The sequence below is a fragment of the Melanostigma gelatinosum genome (genome assembly GCF_949748355.1).
Source record: "Melanostigma gelatinosum genome assembly, chromosome: 9".
NCBI classification, from domain to species: Eukaryota; Metazoa; Chordata; class Actinopteri; order Perciformes; family Zoarcidae; genus Melanostigma; species Melanostigma gelatinosum.
Window position 1 is genome coordinate 8,556,676 of NC_136642.1, and position 22,974 is coordinate 8,579,649.

The window sequence follows — 22,974 nt, forward strand, 5'->3', positions numbered from 1 at the left end:
GCAAAGGTACAGCGGTGAGATATTCTAAATATAGCGTACACTTACACTGATATTGATCTCTTTTTTTTTTAAGTGGGCCTTTCTTCTTCAAGCTAGGGGCGCCCGCCGATCACCATCTACTATCAGACGATCTACTCTACGTAGTACACTGACTGTGGATAAGTACCTCATACAACCCCAAGTCAAGAAATACCAACTAGACTAGACTAATGGAACGAGCCGAACAAAACAGCTTGAGAACTAGACCATCGATCAGATTACTTTTACTCTAAAATCTTGTGATGAACTCGGATTTTTTTATCTGCATCATAGATATGATAGAATACTGTATGTTGTGGATGCATTTGTGTTTTCACATAGTCACACGCCATTAAAACAGTAGATATACTGCAATGGGCAAAAAACAAAATCCCCTGAGGCCAGATAGAGAGAGAGAGAGAGAGAGAGAGAGAGAGAGAGAAAGAACGAGAGGATCAGAGAAGAAAGTCATGTTAAAAGAAGAGGAAGAGAGAGAAGGCCCGCAAGAGCTCAGGAGCAGCTGTTGAGAGCTGCTCCTTGGAGAACTTCTGTTCATGCTACAGGCTCCTCCCACTGGCTAACATTACAGCACAGCAGCTGTCTGGAGAATAAAACACTCACACACACACTTGTGTTTTTGGTGATGATACACACCCAGAAACGCAGCATTCCCACAACGACACACAGAACCTAAAGTTACGCACACACATAACTCTCATCTTGAATGTGTACTTGTGTGTGTGTGTGAGAAACCAAGGCTCATGAAATACCTTGAAGCATGTTGAGTTGCGTAGTGTAATGAAAGATAACACATTCTTTGCACTTGACCTTGTTGCCCAATGCAGAATATACCTTGAAACACACACACACACACACACACACACCTGCCTGAGGGCAAACACACACAGAGCCAAGAAAAACAGCGGTCGCATTTACATCCAGCCAGCTTACATCGCTCCTTCACTCTCCTCTCCTCTATCTCTTCTTATGATTTCCATCACACATGCATATGCGCACACACATGCTGTGAAAAGTGTTTGTTTCCCTCGTGTGTTGTCACAGTAATAGCAGTCACACTGAGAGCAACTTAAGGCATCCCAAGAGAACACCTGGTAATTACTATCACATGCTTCCCTGACTTACTAATGGAGATTTGCTATTATATCCCACCCTGTCCTCCTTTTTTTCTTTCTCTTGTGCTGTTGGAATGAACAGGATCTTGTGTGTATCGCTTGTTGCGTTGAACATGGTCGAGAGTATTTGGAACAACCTGGATAGGTCTTCTTTTTTCCCTTCATTGATACTCTCTTTTTTCCATTTTCAATCTCCCCCTTCGACCTCAGTTTCTGTTTTATTCCATTCATTCGCTCCCGTGAACTTCCCCACTTCCTTTACCTTAATGGAAAAAAAACACGACCAGCTATCTAGGGGAGAGAGAGCCCTGCTTATTACAGAGCCAGAGGGGTCTTATCAAGCTGCTCTGTGCAGTAATAGAAAACACTACACAGCGTTTAGTTGCTGACAGCTGCTGTGCCAGTGTGTCTACCTGTGTCGAGGTTTTCCTATGAGTGTGAGAGAGAAAGGCCCTGGCATTTCTCTCAGTTGCGTCCTTATCTGCTTATCAGACCTGTCCACTTCATTTGATGCTGGATCAGGGGAAATAGCTCTGCATAACCTCTCACACACACACCGCAGACAAAAATAGGTATGTGTGTGGACGAGTGAGAGAGAGTCCCTCGGTGTGTTGTGTGTGTGTGTGTGTGTTACGTCTGTGTTTATGCTTCGTGGTGCAGAATAGTTTGGAAAATTGCCGCCAAGACACGCATTTGTAAAGTCGACCTTTGCCCCACAGGGTGAGAGACGGGGTTAGGTTTTATGTTTCAAAGGTTAGCTGTTGCGCGACAGTAAGAACGAGGTCAGGGGTCATATCAGGGGACATTTGTCCAACTGTGATTCTGCTTCATGGTGCTTTCTGTGTCTTGTAAGAATATACATTTCAAAATAATAATCTGTGACACTGCTCTTACGAATCAGTGCTAATTTTGCTACATTTACTCTCTTGGAAAAAGTTGTAACAACGTTGATTCAATCTATGGCCAGCTCATGAAAGATTTTTTTACATTTTCCGGTTTTAGCCCTCAGGGGAATGTGTCTCTTTTCAAGTAGAAATCCATTGCTGCACTGGAAAGGATGCATTCATCCGTGTGGCAGCAGCAGGAGTTTGTTTAAAATGCAGACCTAGAAGAAGTCGGCTGCTCAGACAAACTTGTAACGACAAAAAGCAAAACACAAAACAGAAAAAGCCAATTTACCGAGTGTTAATGTGCTGCTGATTATGTTTAAGACCCAAATGATCAAGCATCAATTCATGAGGCAGACAGGACATTGTTTAGATAAGTTTAAGAGACTCTCACTGATAACTGATCCACTAGAATGAAGGTTTTAGTTGTTCACATGCCAAAAATGCTCTTTCCTTTTTTCTCAAGTTTCTCAAGAAACATTGTAACATGTTAAAAGCAGCCAAATCCACTTCATCTGCTTCAGGAGGTCCGTGTTTATTCATACATCTTATGAGTTTGCTTTTCCTACATTCCTACAATAAGGAACAGGATTGAACATCTTTTTAGAAGAGTAAAGTTTAAAACTATTTCCCCAGTTTAAATAGGTGAAACCTGCTCTATTTTACTACTCCTGCTCAACTATAATAGCATGTTGTTTCAAATATTTACTCCCCAAAACCCCCCGCTCGATTACTCGCCCCGACAAGTTGTGTCTGTTCTTGAAATTTAATGAACAATTGGAATAAAAACTCCATTCTGACATGAAACCAAAACGATCTCATACTTTTATATGTGGACGTGTGTGTAAGAGCTTTTGTTTTGTGCAGATCAATTGCGCAATGAACGGAGAGATTCTTGCCAAATGATTTATTGTTTATGTTTCTTGGCCGTGAAGCAGGAAAAACTCTGCTCCAACAGGACCATTGAGATCAAATAAACTATGATCAGCCAACATGCCTTTTGTTAACTCTCAGAAAAGTAACACTGTGGTATTGTTCGTATTCTGTGGATGACATTCTCTGCAAGCGGGGAGTTTCCAGGCCTGCAGTGATATATGAGTTGGCTTCTTTTCCCTGTGTGACAGACCTATCAATGAGTCCCGGCTTAGCTCAGGGGAGTTTGTCAGGCTTACCTGGTGCTAGCGATGGGACATCGCTCTCTCTTTGGGTTGTGGGTGTGTGTGTGTGTGTGTGTGTATTGAGAAAACGTACAGTATACCTTCCATATTGCCGGTTCACTGCAGTGAGCAACTGTTAACAGCACACTGTGTATCAGTGTTGGGATCATTCGGTGGTATTTTTCTGTCTCCCTGAAGTAAAGTGAGCCCTCAGGTAATGCTTGCTTACGGCATTCCTCCCACACAAACACACTAAGACATGCAGGAAACAACATGTTCTGGTATGTAGCAGGAGTTTTAACCAATCCATTGGGATTACAGGGAGAGGTTTGAAAAAAATACAGAGCAAGAGGGAGGGATACGGCGGCGTGTATCCATGGCAACGGCGCCGGTCCATGGTGTTTTTAAGAGTAAGTGTATGATGATTGCAAGGGAAGGCAAATGGATTCCCTGTGGGGTTTACTTCTTTGTAGCTGTGGCCCATTTTTGAGAAAACCATTACTGAAAGTGTGTGTGTGTGTGTGTGTGTGTGTGTGTGTGTGTGTGTGTGTGTGTGTGTGTGTGTGTGTGTGTGTGTGTGTGTGTGTGTGTGTGTGTGTGTGTGTGTGTGTGTGTGTGTGTGTGTGTGTGTGTGTGTGTGCGCGTGTGTGTGTCAGGCAGGCAAGAAACTTCACTCCAGCATTGGCAAATCTGAAACACCTTTAGTACAGCATTGGCAAAATGAATTGTCAGGTATCCTCCATCTTGGTAGAATCAAGTCTTCCTTGCAGGATAAATTTGACTGATTTAGGAAAAAATGCGTCTCACCTTCTAGCTTTTGTTTTGTTCTGGAATTAAGTCAAGTTTATCACATATTCACATATATATGGAAATAAGAAAGTGCAATCAAACTAATATAATACACATTATTATTAATGTTCATTTGTATGTTCAAACTGTGTCATAGAAGGGTCAATGATATATGATATATTGATGTATCGAGCGGGAAGCTAGTGTGTAGCGTGAAATGTTCTCATTATTGTGTCCACCCCCTATATGTAAGCACTCATGGCACAGCAATGCACTTTGTGACTGCATTTACCAAAACAGCTTGTGTCCCCCAAAGTGCACATGCTCATTTAAATTCACAGCAATTTCCAATATGAATGCAAAATGCCTCCCCCACCTCTGCCTGCTTCTGTGTGTCTCTCTCCCTCTCTCTCACAAACACACACAATCCCTCAGTCAGTTTTACTCTGCTTTTATCCCTCTCCTTCCACCATAGTTAGTACTGCAGTTGAGCAGGTTGTGCGTTAACCCTGACACAACCTCTGAGACTCTGTGTGTGTGTGTGTGTGTGTGTGTGTGTGTGTGTGTGTGTGTGTGTGTGTGTGTGTGTGGGTTGGAGGCTGATAGCCACAAAATGCATTATCCCATAAGCTTCCATATCATCACCATACACACACACACACCCTGTTAACAAAACATCATTTGAATCACTTATTCACTCACTACTGCCTTTAGGAGACACGTCCCACACCTTTGCACTCACCGCGTCCCCGATATACATGCACATACACACACATGCACACACTCGCAGTGTGCTCTTGTAGCTATTAGGCTAGTGTCATTAAAGCTCTTCAGTCTAATTATCTCCCCTGATGAGCCGCAGGTCTCAATGGGACGACGGGGAGGGATCCGGCATGATTGACTCGGCCTGTGCTTTTCTCAATGAGCCATTAGCCCAGTGAACAGACACACATCCAGTGTGTACCCCCCCCCCCCCCCCCCCCCCCCCCCACACACACACACATGCAAAAAAAACCATATTAATTTCCATCTTTGTGAAAAGACCTGTCAGTTGTTTGGAAGAAAAATAGCACATAATGGAGGGATGAGTGTGTGCGCGGTGTGCACTTCTTCTCAGTTTGTGAAGGTGCGTTTGAGTGTGTGTTCGTCACTTTTTCCTCTCTCATGAGCCAGGTGCCACAGGGGAATGCTGGGAATGTAAGCCGGTGATGAGTGATGGCGACAGTTTAGCCAGAGAAACAGAGCGATGGAGGGAGATGGAAGAAGGGAGGGAGATGCCTCGTGTTTACTCTACAGATTTTGTACCAACCACTGATAAGCACTGTCACACCCCAGGAAAAAGATCCCCCCCTATGGATCATCGTTCATTTTAATTCCCTCATTAATCAGTTTATTCCACGGTGTTTGGGCCTTTGAGGATGATATTTGTTTTCAATGTGGGCTGTGCATGCCTGCCTGAGTTATGAAAGCCATGTAGAGATGGTTGAAGGGAGGATGTTTAGAAATTGGGAAATTATTTGCAGGAAGTTGGAGGCAGGGAGTGAGGTAGTAAGGAAAGGAGCAATGGTTAACCATTAATAAACATATGATGGCTGAGAGAGGCTTTCCACAATCTGTATGTGTGCATGTTTGTCTGAAGGGTAGAAATAGATATGCAGACACTGAGAGGGCTCAGTGGAACTTGTGGCTAGAATTTATTCCAGGGCATAAAAATCTCTCTGACCACATAGGTCATCTTATCTTTACAACTGGTCCATTAGATTCTGAGTGGGAGTTTCGGAAGATGCATCTGACCACCACGGGCCAATGAATGAATTTGTCTTTCGATAGAAAACACACAACTATGCTGCTTGTCCAGATGGTTATTGTATTTAAAGTATAGATTGAGACGTCCTTTTGGGGCATTAAGCAGAGAAATGTTGAGCTAGGATGTAGTAGATGGCAATACCTACTGAAGTCATTGAATCAATCGTTGGTAATTTGTGGAACTGAGTAGACCTACCTTCTAAAATAATGTATAACTCTGTAAGAAATTGTAGATTTTAGCAATGCTAGCGACATGGATCTATGACAGTGTCCCTCTAACAGTTTGATTGGTCCAGTCTGAAATATCCAAACAACTATTGGAAGGATTACAATTTGTAGCTGATGTGTAGCTGATTACACATCAGAGCTGACTAAAATGACATGTGGTGTTCCCCAAGGTTCAATACTGGGGCCTCTTCTGTTCAACATCTACATGCTTCCACTAGCTCAGATTATGGAAAACAACAAAGTGTGTTGTCATAATTATGCAGACGACACACAAATCTACATAACTATGTCACCAGGGGACTATAATCCCATACAAGGGCTGGGTAACTGCATTGAACAAATCAACAACTGGATGTGCCAGAATGCCAGGATGTGTATTCAATTAAACAAAAGATAAAACAAAAGATTAAACAAAAGATAAAACAGAAGTAATTGTTTTCGGTACCAAGGACGAACAATTGAAAATCACCGCTCAGCTTCAGTCACTGATGTTAAAACCCACAAACCAAGCCAGAAATCTAGGTGTAGTTATGGATTCAGATCTCAACCTGAACAGCCACATCAAGACAATTACAAAATCAGCCTACTATCACCTGAAGAATATATCAAGGATTAGAGGACTTATGTCTCAACAGGATTTGGAAAAACTTGTCCACGCATTATCTTCAGCAGACTGGACTACTGTAACGGTGTGTTTACAGGTCTCTGTAAAAAGTCCGTCAGAAAGCTGCAGCTGATTCAGAACGCTGCAGCTCGAGTCCTCACTAAGACCAGGAGAGTGGATCACATCACTCCAGTTCTGATGTCTTTGCACTGGCTTCCTGTCCAACAAAGAATTGACTTTAAAATCCTGCTGTTGGTTTACAAAGCACTGAATGGTTTAGGGCCAAAATACATCTCTGATCTGCTGCTACCTTACGAACCATCCCGACCCCTCAGGTCGTCTGGGACCGGTCTACTATCTGTTCCCAGAGTCAGAACTAAACATGGAGAAGCATTGTTCAGTTTTTCTGCTCCACATATCTGGAACAAAGTCCCAGAAAGCTGCAGGTCTGCTGAGACCCTCAGCTCATTTAAATCAAGATTGAAGACTTTTCTGTTTGCTGCTGCCTTTAATTGAACCACATTCAATTAATATATTAATCAATTTCCTGCATTTCTGCATTTTACTGCTGAATTTTATTTCTTACACTGTTTCTTTAATTGTTTTTAAATCTCCTTTTCTTTTGCCTTATGTTTTGATGCTTTTAATGGTTTTATGTGAAGCACTTTGAATGACCTTTTTGTTGAAATGTGCTATACAAATAAACTTGCCTTGCCTTGCCTTGCCTTACAATAGAATTGCAACAGACCTTCATGGACCCCAGAGGATGAATCCTAAAGACTTTGGTGGTCTCCTAACATTTCCTCTCGGACCACCATCAATTTAACATGTGTGATTTTGAGTGGAATGTCTCAACAGCTGTTGCTGCAAAATTTGTTTCCTGTCATGATGAATCATCATAACTTTCGCGGTGACTCAATTTCTCTTCCTTTGCCATCATCTTTCATTTCCAAACCGCCTGATCACTTCAGCCAGGCAGTGAGTTCCCAGTGAGGCCCCAGTGAGTCTGGGGCCTCTATCGCACAGGATTTCTGGCTTGTTGTGTTGGGTAACCTGCCTGACGGAATGAGTATCTATTGCATCTATTACAAAAGCAAAACATTACTCACACAGTAGTTATTACATTAAGTTGTTTTGAGTCAAATTCCTCAGACTGATACAACAATGGCTATCCAAATTGAAGGAAAAGAAACACAGCAACTCTTAAAACCCACACCAATTATCATCCCACTGCTCTCCAAAGTGACATCCCAGTTACTGAAGTCAGCCCCTCAGTGTGCCCTCTGTCTCCCGCAGAGGTGGGAGAAGAGAGGGACAGGGGGTGAGGAGGGACGAGAGAGAAACCCTGGGAACAGATGGCGGAGTGGGCCCTATGTTCAGCTGCCTGGGTGATTATGGACACAGCTGTCAGTCACTTGGCATTTACGTGTGTGTGTGTGTGTGTGTGTGTATTTGTTTTTGTGTATGTATGCAGAGTCTGCGTCTCTAACTCCACAATGTGTTCTCCAGTTCCTTTGCACTGAGTGTGTCGGTAAAGTTGCATGAGATTCATGTGTTTATTGACATATTTTTATACACACGTGGCAGAGCTCAGATCTCAGATCAGAGTTCAAACAAAAGTGTTGCAAAAAATGCAAGATTCATGTCACCTGTCACGAGCAAAATGTCTCTCTTTGGAACGGGTTTCTTTACCATTATGCTTTACCCCCATCTAGTGGTGCTTCACATTAATGCTGCTCACCCTTTTCTCACATAATGCAGTATTCCCAGACACGCATAATTACCACATTCATTATATTTGGCTTGATTTGATTTCATTGGTTTAGATTTAATTAGATGTTTGATCACAAATTCATTTTTTTCTCCCCTAAAAATGGTGACTACAAGCTTATAAAACATGAAGGTCAGTTTGCTGATACTGACATTATTATCTATGTTGACCAAATTATTAAATTAGAAATTATTAAACCTGCATTGTTTGATCTTTATAGCCTGTTGGAGGCTGACGAATAAGCTATAATATGACAAACTTGTTAGCACACAGTTGCATATTTACTCATCGCGTATATGGGACAACATTGTAATTAATTTGGAGTCCCCTGATGAATGTGAGATATTCACTCTTCTTTTAGCGCTGAAGGAAATGTATATGTATATGTATAGCTCTTTAGCTGTCTGCTGTTTGCTGGGCAGGTATAGTCTGCAGTGGAGCTTTTTGCTGAAAACGATGCAAATGGAAGAGTGAGTCAAAATATTAAAGTTGAGAACTGTAAAACCAGACTGCAGCCACTTCTTCACCATGCGTAACCGCTCTCTTATTCAATTATTATTGTTAACACAACAAATATTAATTAGAGCAGCTTTATTAAGTACCTTTTTTTTTTTACATTGTCCTCATTTGTTGTCACATCAACATCAACTTGTCTCACACATTTAAAAAACCTGCTGGTTCTTCAATCAAGGAGCAGGACTAGCAGTTTTGGTGTTCAACATGTGGAACAACACAAACATCCGCCGTCATGTCTTATTCACAGGCACGTAGTCAACAGCACGTGTGTAATCATGATGTTCTCTGAAAAAAATCGGAACTAATCAGCAGCAGCTATTAGCCAGCTGTGGAAACTCTTTTGCTGAAGCAAATTAGGGGAAAGGAGGAATCGCACAGGGTGCATTAAAATTCATGAATAAAACACAAAGTGCCTGAACACTTGATATTTTATTTTTTGTTGTTCATAGCTACAGTTTTGAGTTTGCATACATGTTTTTCCACATTTTTCTTTGTAGCTGAGCGTAGAATTTGCATGACTTGAGACTGCTGCATAACGATTATGAATCATTTTATATATCTGTGTCAGCTATTGTTACCTAGAGTATCACTTTTGACAGAAACCAATCGTGCTGTGTCTTGCTTAATTGGCTGAAAGGGAAACCCCTCAATGTTGGGTTGAAGCCTAGTTTTCATAACATTGAACCTTCCCATTAAAATGAGGACCAGTGTTCACAAAAGTGCTTCATCGTGTTTAATCTTACACTACACCCTTCATGGTGTTTAATTCATTCAACCTGTGAATAAATGTCTCTCTGCGGCCTCATGGTGTCGTCTGCACCGGAGGGGTTCCGGTTGGCAGCGTGGGCGCGTAGCGGTCCATCACATCACTGATCCAGTCATTGTACAAGCACAGCTTGGTGTAGACGCTGGGGTCAGCTGGGTTGCTGCAGCCGTGACTGAACCACCGCACACCCTGCAGCTGACCATCGCACACCAGCATACTGCCACCATCACGCTAGAGAGAGAGAGAGAGGGGGGACAGAATAGGAGACTCTGTGGTGGTGGTTTATGGGAAATGTATGCATGTTAGCAGGTGAGTTAAAATGAAATGGAAAATATGCAGTGGGAAGCAGCGAAATGCAGCAGTGTGATCCACAGCTTCTTTGTGTTGTGATCACGCTCACCATGCAGTTATCTGTGTTTGCCTGTCCAGCGCAGACCATGCCCGGGCTCCAGTACAGGTACTCAGGGAACGTATTCATGCACGCCTGGTCATCCACAACAGCCACAGATATACACTTCAGGAGTTTAGAAGGCTCATCTGTTTTCCAAGAACAGGAAGGTGGGTTATTCATAAGTACTTTAAATCATTTGTAGCTAATTTGAAACACAAGTACAATTTAATCATTTTGATGTATTCTGTACCATCACTCATCAATCATTGACAAAGGCTTCCTTCCTTCCCCTCTTCAGGTCTATTAATTCCCAGAATTATGCATTACCACTTCTTGCACTGGAGCATTAAGGTCTAAACCTTGTGTAAATATTATTTTCAGGGTCTACCTTTTTAATTGGTGCTGATCACTGACTGGGCATTTTGACAGGCAATTGGAAAGCCATTTTTATTAAAACAGAATGTTCATGCCTTGTTGGCGCTGCAATGACCGGAATATGAATTCGCTTTGTAGCAAGAATGCACCTGCTAAGTCATGATGAGAATGTAAACGTATTTTTTATTTTTTATTTATGTCTCTTGATTGAGCCTACGTTAATGATAAATGTTTCCTTCCTGCTATAAAGTGAGTGGTGCTACTTGTTCCCTGGTGTCACTCCATGTGCATTTATTTGAAAGAGAACTACAAAGGAACTTATTACGACCAATGATTACATCAAGGATTTCAACATGCAAGGCAAGCTAGCAAACATCCATAACACTGCGTTATTGTACTTCAGCCAGACAGGTTTCTGTAGTTATATACATGGATAGGATTATCAGTCTTTAGAACATCTCAAATTCAACACAACAACACAGACAGCATATTTGGGATGTTATTGTGGTGTCTGACTTCATTCTTCACAGAGATTACCTTTTTGCCCCTCAAATACACTGCGGCATCTCTCCTCCCTGACTATGTAAAGCAGGGGTCTCAAACTCCCGGCCCGCGGGCCGAATCCGGCCCCCAAGTAATTTTGTGTGGCCCCCGAATCCGCCAGCAAAAAAAAAAAAAAGTTAACATTTTTATTTTTTATTTTTTTATTATTTTTTTTTAATTAGACTTGATAATAAAAATATCCCCATCGTCGAAATGATGAGATAGAAAGTCGAAGTTATGAGACAGAAAGTCATAACTATGATAGAAATTCATAATTCTTGATAGAAAGTCAAAATGATGAGATTGAAAGTCAAAATGATGAGATTGAAAGTCAAAATTATGAGATTGAAAGTCAAAATTATGAGATTGAAAGTCAAAATTATGAGATTGAAAGTCAAAATTATGAGATTGAAAGTCAAAATTATGAGATACTTAAACATTCATAGAAGCAGCTCTTTAGCTGGTTACTGTACATTTAACATGGAAATGTATTGTGAGTACATTGAAGACTATTTTAAACTGTGAATGCAGACATTTATTTAACAATATGTTGCGAGTAGTGACATTTACAACCGGCCCTTTGTGGGCGACCATGATGCTGAAGTGGCCCGGAGTGAAAATGAGTTTGAGACCCCTGATGTAAAGTGTCAGTTCTCCCAAATTATTAATAAAATGACAATATCCTCAATACCCTGGTATATATCCATCCAGATTTAGGATTTTTTTGTCCAGGTTTAGTTGGTTTGCAGCTGACTGGCATTGCATTTATTGCACACTGCATTTCTTAAAAAGCATTAACATTCAACACCTCTTTTCAGATACAACCGATATAACTAGCTGGATAGATGCACAAAATATTCCTCAGAATTTACTGTCTACAGCTCTCATTGGTATATATCTACGATATGAAACTGTCCACACTGAGGTCTGTTTCAATTTTCATCTCAATTATATCAGCAGATTCAAAGCAGGTTTGAAAACATCGCAAAAAAAGGTTTTACAAATGTATTCAACATGTTTTTCAGGCTTCAGAGATGCACATAATGCATTTTGATGAAACACCAACAACTATTAGAGGAAAAACTTTACAGTCGGCCTTTAGCTTTATCAGATATTTACAAGAAAGCTGGAGTAAAAATCTCTGGATTACTGAACACAGGCTTTGCTTCAGTTATACTCAACTCTGATGTGGGGACAAGTTAATGAGGTGTCAAAGCCACAGGAGCTCTTTTAAATCCACTTACATTGATTCGGGATGGTGGATCCCCAGCCACTGACATGGCAAGTCTCTCCAGGCTGTGGGCAGCGGCTGGGCAGAGGGATGGGCTGGATGTGCTGGGTGAAGAGGGCGGGTTTGGCCAGACGGACCATCACCAGGCTGTGTAAGGGCGAGCGGTAAGGACTGTGACGGATAACGTCAGCAACGTAAATGCGCTGCTCAGTGCCCTCATCCACAGTCACGTCATGTTCCCCAAGAGATGCGATGGTGCTGTAGGGTCTGCAAGGACAGTGGAAGAGAGACTGTAATGTATCACGCTCAGGCAGAAACAGACTCATGACTGAGGAACAGTAACATTAATCAGACATGAGCAGCAGGATGATGAATGTGGTTTAATTAAGGAGGAACACGAGTGAAATGTGCAGTGGGACTGCAAAACACTATCAAGTCTTTGTAACACTGACTACCCCAAAACATGCCTTGCTGATTGACTTGTCAAGACAAATTATGTGATGTCTTCAGACATGATTTATTAAGCTGCAATAGCACAGCAGTGAAGGGATGCACAATTATAAAAACAGCTCACAAAAATGTCCGACCTAGCCTATTCATGACTCGCTGCTTTTGTTTTTTAATCTCTCCAGGAGAATTGTGCCCGATGCTGGAGAAGCTGACGTGTGATGGTTGTGCTGAAAAGGCGTCAGCAACTATATTACAGGTAAATTATAAAATGCTTGATTTCAGTAAGACATTGATGAATTTTAACAAAGCAGAATATATCAAATGCCTCAGCCAGGTATTACCAAGCCCAAATAGGATTTTACTGCTGGTGCTTTGGGGAAATTGGAAGCACATTGAATTGCAGTGCTGCTATTAGGATGAAAACACAGTATATATCCCAATACTGGTTGTTTTTAAAGTTTTTTTTATTATTTTAGAAGAGTCATAAAAACGTCTGACAGCTGGTGTCATCATCACAGTAAGTTTTAATTTGGCACTAACAACCACGAGTACCTACGTGGGTGCACAGTCAAAGGAGGTCACGATCCACGATTTGTCAATGAGAGCTCCACTGCAGGACGCTCCTCCACCACGCAGGTAGACCTGCCAGGGTCTGGAGTGAGGCTGGCACACCTTGTAGTCCTGCAGGGGAGACGCTCCTGTAACACAGCGACAAGATGGAAGAGAAACTAAATGACTATTCTGACATCAATTTGCTTTATTTTAGACACAACATGGTACATATCTACCTGTGAGCCCCAAAGCAACCACCAGCAGGAGAAGATTCATGTTGTATCGCTGTTGTTTTTGAAATGTGTCTCTGTAGCTCTGAGAGTGTGTGATGTTTGAACAGTCTGGAGTCTTTATATCTGCAAGGTTTTTTGAGGGAAGTGGGAGGAACAGACTGCTTTATTACTATCCAGCATCATTTCCAGTCCAAGCTTTGCGATAACCTTATCAGGGACATTTTCCAACACCTCCGCCAAACAGTATGTCCCGTGAGAGTGATGCACCTTATTTTCCAGGAACAAGAAAGAGCCTTGTGCATGGCATATGAAAGATAATGTTCAGACGTAATAAATTCCAGTTACAGTGCAAACATTCTGCTGTGCACAGATACTTTTAGCTTTGATATATTAAAGCCATTTTTGAATAGTTTGTGCTAAGTGCAATCTAAAATAAAGAATGGTGTCATAGATAAATGAACAAAGCTTTTGTAGCAGCTCAACAAGTACTAATAAAGGAGATAGGGGTGGCGACATTATGCCCACTGCGGTTTAGAAAGTTAATAGTTTACCATGGTGCAATTTTAAGAGGATTGTCTTAAAACATCACAGATTGCACAACTCATATTGCCCTTTTGGGAAACCAAGATATTTGCTAATAGTATTCTCGTCCCCTTTGAGTCGCTAAAAATGAATTTAAGAATATTTCCATTGATAAATAATGTCTTTTTGACTTATTACTAAGGCACAATGCAAAGCTGGTTAAAATGTCATGAGCTCAGCTTTTTTTTTATTGATTGCAGTTCAACTTGTGGTACTCAGGCAAAAAAACAATTTGTTCCATTTTTAGTAAAGTGATTGTTAATATCAGCCCACTCACACATACATTATTATGTCTACACTCACTCAAAAGGTCCAGATGTGCAACAGAGCAAATGATGACTCCTACTCATTCCTTCCCAGCACCACTGGATGTATAGAGTCACTTTAAAGTACCATCCTTTTAAAGTGTGACAGCTATAAAAACATTCAAATTGAACAGCTCTAATTAAAGACGGAAACGCACCCAAAGCCAGTCTGAGATGGGAATCCAAATAATCAAACCACGTTTCAAGGACACACCGTAAGTTTTGATTGCCAGAGCGGTCTTCTTCTCTCGCTGTGCGATGTAGAGAATTGTTTTTTTCTTTGCTTTGCAGCAGCTGCAGAATCCCACGGATGAAATCATATTAGTGTCAAAGCCAAATCTGATCACAGCCGGCAGCTGAGAGAAAACATTTGACACACATTGTGATCTCAAATTGATCCACGTCCTGAAACAAATACCAACAGGGCTGCAAAGACAAGGATTTGCATGTGGCACTATACCTTAATTATCTATGTGTATAATCAGCGTTGTATAGCCGCAGTGTTTGTGTAATTTGTCCTGCATCTGTTGGCCACCGCATACATATTTTGTAACAACTATACAAGATGATGCTTGAAAGCAAACATATCTCTCTTGTTTGTTTTGGTTGTAGCTTAAGAAGAGGCCACATGTTGTAGATTTATGAACTAATTAAAACCCGTAACATCCTTGCATCACTACTTGTCAGAATCCTCAACAGATGTTGTTTATTCATCTCTGTCGGTTTCTCTGCGCTCACACATTGCATGTTGTTTCTTTTCATCCATTATTAATTGCAACAGAAGCCTCATGTTCTGATGCTGCCGCCGCTGATAAAAGCATGGCGACTCGCTGCAGATTCATACAGACATAAACATGTGATCCTTTGCATCAGTCAGATAAAAGGAAATGCAGGTCTTACACAGCTCGACAGGAGAAAGATGCACAATTTACTATATTAAACTGTAAACTCAATTCACCCACCACAGACACAAGTTTTTTTTGTATAAATATTTTATTTCAAGATATGACACAAATATTTCAATGTATCCAGATGAGGGATGACTGAAAACACCAGTAGGTGGCGATAGATCATTCAATTATTTGTATTATTTTGATGGCTGGTTGTTTCTAAGCTCTGAGACCCAGGGAGACATGTGTTGGTACTTGACACGGTGGTGTGAGCTCCTTTGCCACCAACTTGTTCCTCTGTGAAAGCTGTTGTTTTTTTCAAAAGATCACAGTCCCTGTTAGTTGGTTATCTTTATTTATACCACCAGTGCATGTGGCCCAAGTAAGAGCCACAAAGAGCAAGAGGTCCACCTTTGTTAATCTAAGGCTTGGGTGAGGTGAGATACGAGCAAGTTCACAATGTCAAAAATGGGCCTTATCGTGTGGAGCTTGAACGTTTTCACGCTGTCAGACAAGGTAGATGAGGTAATTGGAGTTCACTTTTTTTTTTATTTGTGGTAAAAGGTGTAATACAGCTGGTCTTGTGCAATGGCAGCGTAGGTGCTCAAGACGATGGAAGTATCAGTGTAAAGGGTCCTGTGGGAGACACACAGGAAGAGAAGGGTTTATTCATGAATCCACACTTTTTATAACTGCATCAATGAATCTGTGTTTCAAATCTCTTACTTTGCCTTCTCCTCCAGCTTCATGTCCTTGATGTTCTGCAGGTATCCACTGGCCGTGTTGACGGCACTGTCATAGTAGGACCTGATGCCGTCTGTGATCTTGGTCAGGGTGCCCTGCTCCTGCTCCTCCACAGCCTGCCTCGGCATACGGAAGCATTCAGTGCCTGCACAAAACAGGTCAGCGGCGTCAAAACGGTACCACGTTTTGTCAGTAAAGCAACACATATAATTCATCACTGATTTGTCCTATTCGGAATTCAATTTCATGTTCTGAGAATGCACTTACTGACAGCGAGGAGTGCAACCAGCACAGTAATGCCCAGCAGCTTATTCATGCTGTCACTCGTATCTATGAGGACAGAGAATAGAAAGTTTAAAAGCTTACCTCACTTCATCCACTAGGGTGAGACATTGTCATACATTTAGATTTCTGTTGATATTAACTGTCTTTTTTACTCTTCTAACCTTAAATCAAAAACATATTTCTGCTTTAGAATTATTATGTCGTTAAAAAATAATTTCCCCTGAAATGTCATATCTAGCATAAAAGTCATGCTTTTCTAAGACTGAAGTAAAAGTGGCGGTACTCACTGTATTACTCTTCAGAAAACAGAGTAAGAGGCACCAATGGCCCAACCTGTTTATATAGGAGCGAGCATGTGTTGACATGTCGCTCCCAGGGCCAAAGTGCACTCTGTGCAAGATAAACCTGCACACTGTTGCCCGGTGTGTGTTTGTGTGAGTGTAAGTGACATTCCGTCTTGATAAAACAGACGTCATGGCTATCTATGTAAAGACAAGAATCTGAAAATAAAGGGGCTTTAAACATCATCAAAAGCCACTGATTGGATATTGTAATGGAAGGGGCTGACGGGGGGCATCATGTTGGTACATTTATCATTAACTCTGTGTCTGCACGCTACCTTTGAATACACCCAGATCAATTGTTTTCCATTGATTATGTTAGCAGTTCACTCTTACACATTGCCCTGACCACAACGTCCACGAGGAGGCACTTGTTACTTGCCCAATGTTGGTGACATGTGACATTACAATAGTCCTAAGTCCGAGTAAGATGGCACTGAGTCTAGAGTGTGTTGAACACGTCATCCGGCTAATTCGGATTATGAAATCTTTCGGTCATATTAGGTCAATATTTATTTGGCAACAGTTAGAAGACACCTTGCAGCTCTTTTTGTATGAAAGGTTATTTTTATGTTCTCTCTTCCACTTGTTTTTCAATCATCAGTGGGCTGATCAGAAATGGAGAAACAATTGTTTTAGCACAAGATTTGTTGGCAAATAGGCGGAAAAAAAGTTTTCTTTTTTTTTTACACAATTTGAACAGGAGTACAAAGTGCAGACCTTTTGGTTTCGTGAAATTTCTGTTGTTCGTGGTGTGCTCATACAATTGTTATTTATTTTTATACAGTAATAATACTTAATGTTTTTTAATTCATTTTAAATGACTTTGATGTTTTTTTGAATGAATGCAGTTTTTAGTCAATTTGTTTGTCTTTATCTTTGACTGTTTTCAGCCTTGAGGTTGGTAAATATTTGGACTCCAGGTCAAAAGCTTTTTTGTTTGCCATGGCAGAACATTTGTACAGAGGCGGAATGCATTCATTAGGGGAAAAAAACATTTACTCATTATCTCAGAATTCTTAGAAAAATTCTGAATCTCCTCTTTTTTTCGGAATTACTGAGATCCTTTAAGATCTTGTGACAAACTGCACCTATGGAATGCAATAGGGGCCATAAGTATTTGGACTGTGACACAAGTTTTCAAATTTTGCCTCTTTACACGACTCCAGTGATTTGAAATGAAGCAGTCGATATGTGGTTGAAGTGTAGCCGTTCAGCTTTAATTCAATGGATAAAACTAAAATATCACAATGACCGTTTAGGAATTACAGCCATTTTTACACAGTTCCCCACATTTTCAGATGCTCAAAAGTAATTGGACAAACTAACATAAGTGTGAATATCATCATTATTTGTAATACTTTGAGGAAAATCCTTTGCAGTCAATGACTGCCTGAAGTCTGGCACCCATAGACATCACCAGAAACGTTGAGTTTTTTCCCCTGGAGATGCTTTGCGAGGCCTTTTACTGCAGCCTCCTTCAGCTGCTGCTTGTTTGTGGGTCTTTCTGCCGTCAGTTTTATCTTCAGAAAGTGAAAAGCCTGCTCACTTGGGTTTAGATCAGGTGACTTACTTCGCCAATTGAAGAATATTCCATTTCTTTGCCTTGAGAAGCTCTTGGGTTGTGTTCACATTATATTTTAGGTCATAATCTCTTAATTGTAGACTTTAACAATAGCACACCTACATCCTCCAGAGTGTTCCAGACTTCAGGAGTTTCTATTCACCAAGGAGATCATCCACTTTAGATGTCTTCTGTGGTCTTCTGGGCCTTTTGGTGTTGGTTAGCTTGCCAGTGAATTCCTTCTTTTTAAGAATGTACTAAATTGTTGATTTGGTCAATCCTAATGTTTCTGCTGTCTAAACGTTTGTTAAGTTTTTTCAACCTAATAATGGCCTCCTTCACTTGCATTGACACCTTTTTCAGTCCGCATGCTGGGAGTTCCATGGACCAGCTACCAAATGCTAATTTAACATTTTGAATCCTATTATCGGCATCATTTGTCATGAAATAGTGACAGAACAGGCCACACCTGGCCATGAAACCGTTTATCAGACAATTGTCCAATTACTTTTGAGCCAAGCTATTTATTTATTCATTGAACTTTATTGGCTCATGTATATACTTATATTACATTTTAATCATGTTAATTGCTTCATTTTGTTTACGTCAGGAATTATTAAAAAAAATATCATAGGCATATTTAATTACCTATTTACTTATTCAAATTACTTAAATGGCATTCCATAGGTGAGAGATTTTCGCATGGTTGAGGTATCTTGTTAATTTATAAAAACTAAAGCACATTTTTTTCCCCATGAAAACTTTTCTCGTTGGTGAAGTCGCAGTTCTAATCTCAGGTTTTCGGGTTTTAGAAGTCATTTTCTCTGTAATGGCTACATGTTGATCGAGTCTTAAGTAAACACGATCCAGCCTCTCGTGTCATGTTGCTTGTGACCCGGGGTCAGTTTAAGCACAGCTGTGGGATTTAAACTATCAGACAGCTTGCGCTTTTCATTGAATCCAGCTGATTCAGTGCTGTGATGTCTGCTAGAGACCACATTAAACTGCATAATTGAGCTGTCGGTGCTTACGATGACAAAGGCACAGATGTATATCTCAGTTTTGTTGTGTCACGTCTAGAACTCTGTAATTACACAGTAGGGATGTGTTTTATCATTAATCGAAATGCTTAGAAAGTTATAATCATCAGAATGTCTGAAATGAGGCAGAAATTAAGAATAGCACATCCTGCTGCTCTCACACTGCATGCCATCATTCTAAGTGACCTCAGGCTTGGCCAGCTGGTAACGTCTAATTAACACTAAATAAAATAAATGCTTCATTGAGTTGTGATTCATTGATCACTGTAACAAAACTGAGAAGATGTCTTCAACTCCTTCATTCCAAGTAAATATGGCTCTTGGAGGAATAATCCCTGTGGTTTTGCACTTTGATGATTGAAGCACATTAATAAATGCAGCATAGGAATAAACAGGTTACTGGCATTCACCATTTAACTTATTGGGCCCAAACTAAGAGCTCTGGTTCTAAATATATACTTTAAAAAAATACAATTTGATCTTTCTGTGTTTACTGGTGAAACACTTTCTTGATCAGAATTGCAGCTGATGTTAAAGAAACGCCTCATACTGTTTGAATGGAAGATCTTCATGTATATGGTAACAAATGAAGATGCTTTTTTTTCTTTTTTTAAATAACTTTGATTGAGATAAGATTGAGCTATGATGAAAACAGTGTTTGGTGGAGCCTGAACCTTTGTTCGCTCATACAATAGTATTGATAGGATGACTTATGCCACAAAATGAAGCTTTATGATACCAACTGTGGAAGTAAACCTTCAATGTCTTGATGAAGAAGCACATTTCATGTAGTTTCCGTTCATTTTAATGAACACAATCACACAAATACATTCACAATCACACAGAGACTTTGGTTAGTGTATCAAACACATCACACTGTACATGCACAAGTTGCATAGCTGGTGTTCGCTTTGCTTTTAACTCTGCATAATTTGCCACAAATTATTATTTGAAAAGGCAAAGGATTGTGTTTGCATTGTGCATCGCTCTTCTCGGCCTAAACTGGTGTAGTTTCTATGATCTATCTATTACAGGCTACTGACAGGTTGCTCCAGTTGGTCTTCTTTACTCTGCGGGCAGGTATTTGTCCAGGTGGACCTTGATGGTGTTGATGGTGTTGCTCAGGGATGTGCCGACGTGTGGGCGGACGTAGTGTCCGTACAGACCCAGCAATGATGTACGGGCCTTGTCCACCAAGGGACCCGCCTCCTGGCCCAGACCACTGCACAAATCGGGGAAGACAGATTATTTCAAGAAATCTCCATAATAAAAAGATTCATCCATTGCCTAGAAAAAAAACATACATTTTATGTGAAAGTGTATTCTCAACAGAAATTGTGATTTCACAGAAAATGTGTCGTTGATGTGTTGGTTTCAGGGTCAATATTACAGGACATTTGCAGCAAGGATAGTTCCTCGGTGAACACTCACGTGGCAATCTTGACGACGGCTTGGAACTCAGGCTTGGCGTGCAGCCCGGTAACGTACTCTTTGGCAGCCTGTCCACGCTCACTGGTACCGGCCCCCTCTACCAGAGGAGCGACAGCGGCCTGCAGCTTGCCGAAAGCATTCAGCAGCCTCTTGTAGAACACAGACTTCAATGCATCATACTTCTCAACTAGATCCGCCGCTGGTGGGGGAACCTGACACAGGCTCATGGAGACTGGAATGAAATCAGAAAGGTAAGATAGTGTTGTAAAAAAACAACAACTAAAATACAGATGGGAATCAGTCAAAGAGCATCAAGAGATGTTCATTTGAAAAAACTATTGATGTGAATTATTACTTTGGGAGAATAGTCAAAGAACCAAAGAAAACCTACTTTGCATATCTTTATAATACACCAGCCAGCCATGCAACAGTTTCCATGACATTATTGCAACAAATGCATTAAAAACATGTTCGATTTGATCATTATCATAAAAAGGGATTGAAGAAAAATAACAGCATTTGCATTTAAAATAAGTTGCTTCAAATGGCTCTGTGTTTTGTATATTTTCTCACGTATAAAGCTTCAGTTAAAAATCAAATCCATAAACTGCAATTGTTCAGAATGCATTGGTATGTTGCCTTACCCTGCAGAGTGAGGATCAGTGCCAAGGCGTATTTTGTATTCATGTCTGCAACAAAAAGAAAAGAAGAAAAACAACATCCATTTGAATTCTCTGTTGGGTGATTCAATATTCTGTTCCAGTTTTTGACATTTTAACCCACAACGACAAACAAGAAGATGAAACTGCAAACACTGAATGCAAAAATCAAATCGCTTGTTTTCGTGAAATCTATTCAAAAGGCGCTTCAGAAAAGAAGCAGCGAACGCTGCTGCAGTAAGAAGAGTGATTACCTGCTGTTGAGTTGGATGTAGGGATCCAAGAAGTGACAGTCTGCTCTGAAAGTGAGTTGTCTGTAACTGGGAGCTCACATCTGGACAGGATGATATAGGGGGGGACTGCAAACAAACGTCATCTGATGAGCATGCACACACCTACACACACGTGCGTGCACATGCACACTCGCACGCATGCATGTTCACCTAAACAAAGTCCAGGGAACACGATATTCCCTTTAAATATATTGCATGTTGAAATAAGACTTATGTAATGTTGCTGAAATGGCAGTTTATCTGTATTCATATGGCATATGCTGATAGTACTGTGCATAAGTTTGCAAAAAGTCCTATAGTGCATGCAGTGAAAAACTAACTTTTAAAGCAGCTCATGTGTTGTTACCTGCTGTATTAAAATATATTTTGAGTATATTAACTCATGCTGATAAACATTTATAGCAAATCAGAATCATTTTATTATGTCTGCTCAGAGATAGATCAGAGTCAAATGGTTAGCAGGTCAACCAACCAAGACATATCTAGACACACTGTACTTTACCCAGAGCCAGCAATGCATGCTGGGATTTCTGCTTTCACCTCTCACCCTCATAACCTGAGACAGAATCCTTGCAGGGTTATAAAACACCTTTTCTTTTCTTTTTGCAATGATTTAAACGTTTTCCTTTCTCTTCTGTGATTTTCGATTGTTACTTTTTTCCATCTGTCCTATACGTCTAGATGTTGGGAGAGAGCACCACTTCTACACTTCTGCAGCCTCTAAAAATAGAAAGAATGTATTTGTTCAATAGCTAAACTGAATGTAACGCATTCAGTATCCCATTCAGTAAAGTGCACGTTTATACTAAGTCACTGTAGATAGATTCTTGTCATATTACACATCAAATCATATCATGTATGTTGATTAATTTACCTTCTGATCACATACTTGTATTCATTGCTGCCATTAAACATTCCCTCTCTCTCTTTGCCTCCCTCGCAGGACATGCTGGACCCATACAGCAACCGATAATATCGATTCTTTCTTTATTTGACATAACCGGCAAAGCCCGATGAAACATGAAGACATCATCACTTCAGCATTGAATGGTAATAATTGCAGATATGCCATGTGGTAAGAACATTCATTTATTTGTCAGCTTTCCTTCAGCTGTGAGGGGGTAGAGCAGTAATACTATTGCCTACAGCGGCCTGTAATTGTCGATAGTTATCTGGATCTTCTCCCACACAGAGCTTTTGAGGTTAGAGGCCCATTCAGCGTAGCCGTCAGTCACTGGTTGGATGAGGTCTGCATAGTAATCACCAATAACGCTCAGCACTGGTCTCCCCATATCTTGGACTTTAGCTTTGAATTCCCTATGAGATGCACAAGTTCACAAATTAGTAATGAATAACATGGACACACAAACACATCGATGATGCTGATAGT

At 40.7% G+C, this 22,974-nt stretch overlaps 3 protein-coding genes across 3 annotated transcripts; all 3 read right to left on the bottom strand.

Moving 5' to 3' along the window:
- Positions 1-9,711: 9,711 nt before the first annotated feature.
- On the bottom strand, positions 9,712-13,493 carry LOC306782694 (trypsinogen-like protein 3; the record flags this gene model as incomplete). The annotated part of the gene is made up of 5 exons (XM_079276138.1): positions 9,712-9,906; positions 10,076-10,212; positions 12,229-12,482; positions 13,222-13,363; positions 13,454-13,493. The coding sequence occupies 5 exons, from the start codon at positions 13,491-13,493 to the stop codon at positions 9,712-9,714; spliced, it is 768 nt and encodes a 255-aa protein (XP_079132264.1).
- Positions 13,494-15,648: 2,155 nt separating this feature from the next.
- apoc2 (apolipoprotein C-II) lies at positions 15,649-16,287 on the bottom strand (the record flags this gene model as incomplete). Its single annotated transcript, XM_079276139.1, has 3 exons — positions 15,649-15,863; positions 15,954-16,116; positions 16,239-16,287. The coding sequence occupies 3 exons, from the start codon at positions 16,285-16,287 to the stop codon at positions 15,776-15,778; spliced, it is 300 nt and encodes a 99-aa protein (XP_079132265.1). The 3' UTR covers positions 15,649-15,775.
- Positions 16,288-20,038: 3,751 nt separating this feature from the next.
- Positions 20,039-21,593, bottom strand: apoa2 (apolipoprotein A-II). The gene is made up of 4 exons (XM_079275046.1): positions 21,546-21,593; positions 21,277-21,321; positions 20,633-20,864; positions 20,039-20,423 (listed from the first exon to the last, which is right to left on the bottom strand). Exons 2-4 carry the CDS (start codon positions 21,317-21,319, stop codon positions 20,267-20,269), a joined length of 432 nt encoding a protein of 143 aa, XP_079131172.1. The 5' UTR covers positions 21,320-21,321; positions 21,546-21,593; the 3' UTR covers positions 20,039-20,266.
- Between the last annotated feature and the right edge of the window lie 1,381 nt (positions 21,594-22,974).

Coding starts and splice junctions, on each gene's coding strand:
- apoa2 (XM_079275046.1), bottom strand. CDS start 21,319: ATGAATACAAAATACGCCTTGGCACTGATCCTCACTCTGCAGG. Junction 20,865..21,276: donor ACTGATCCTCACTCTGCAGG/GTAAGGCAACAT, acceptor ATTTCATTCCAG/TCTCCATGAGCCTGTGTCAG. Junction 20,424..20,632: donor GCCGTCGTCAAGATTGCCAC/GTGAGTGTTCAC, acceptor CGATTTGTGCAG/TGGTCTGGGCCAGGAGGCGG.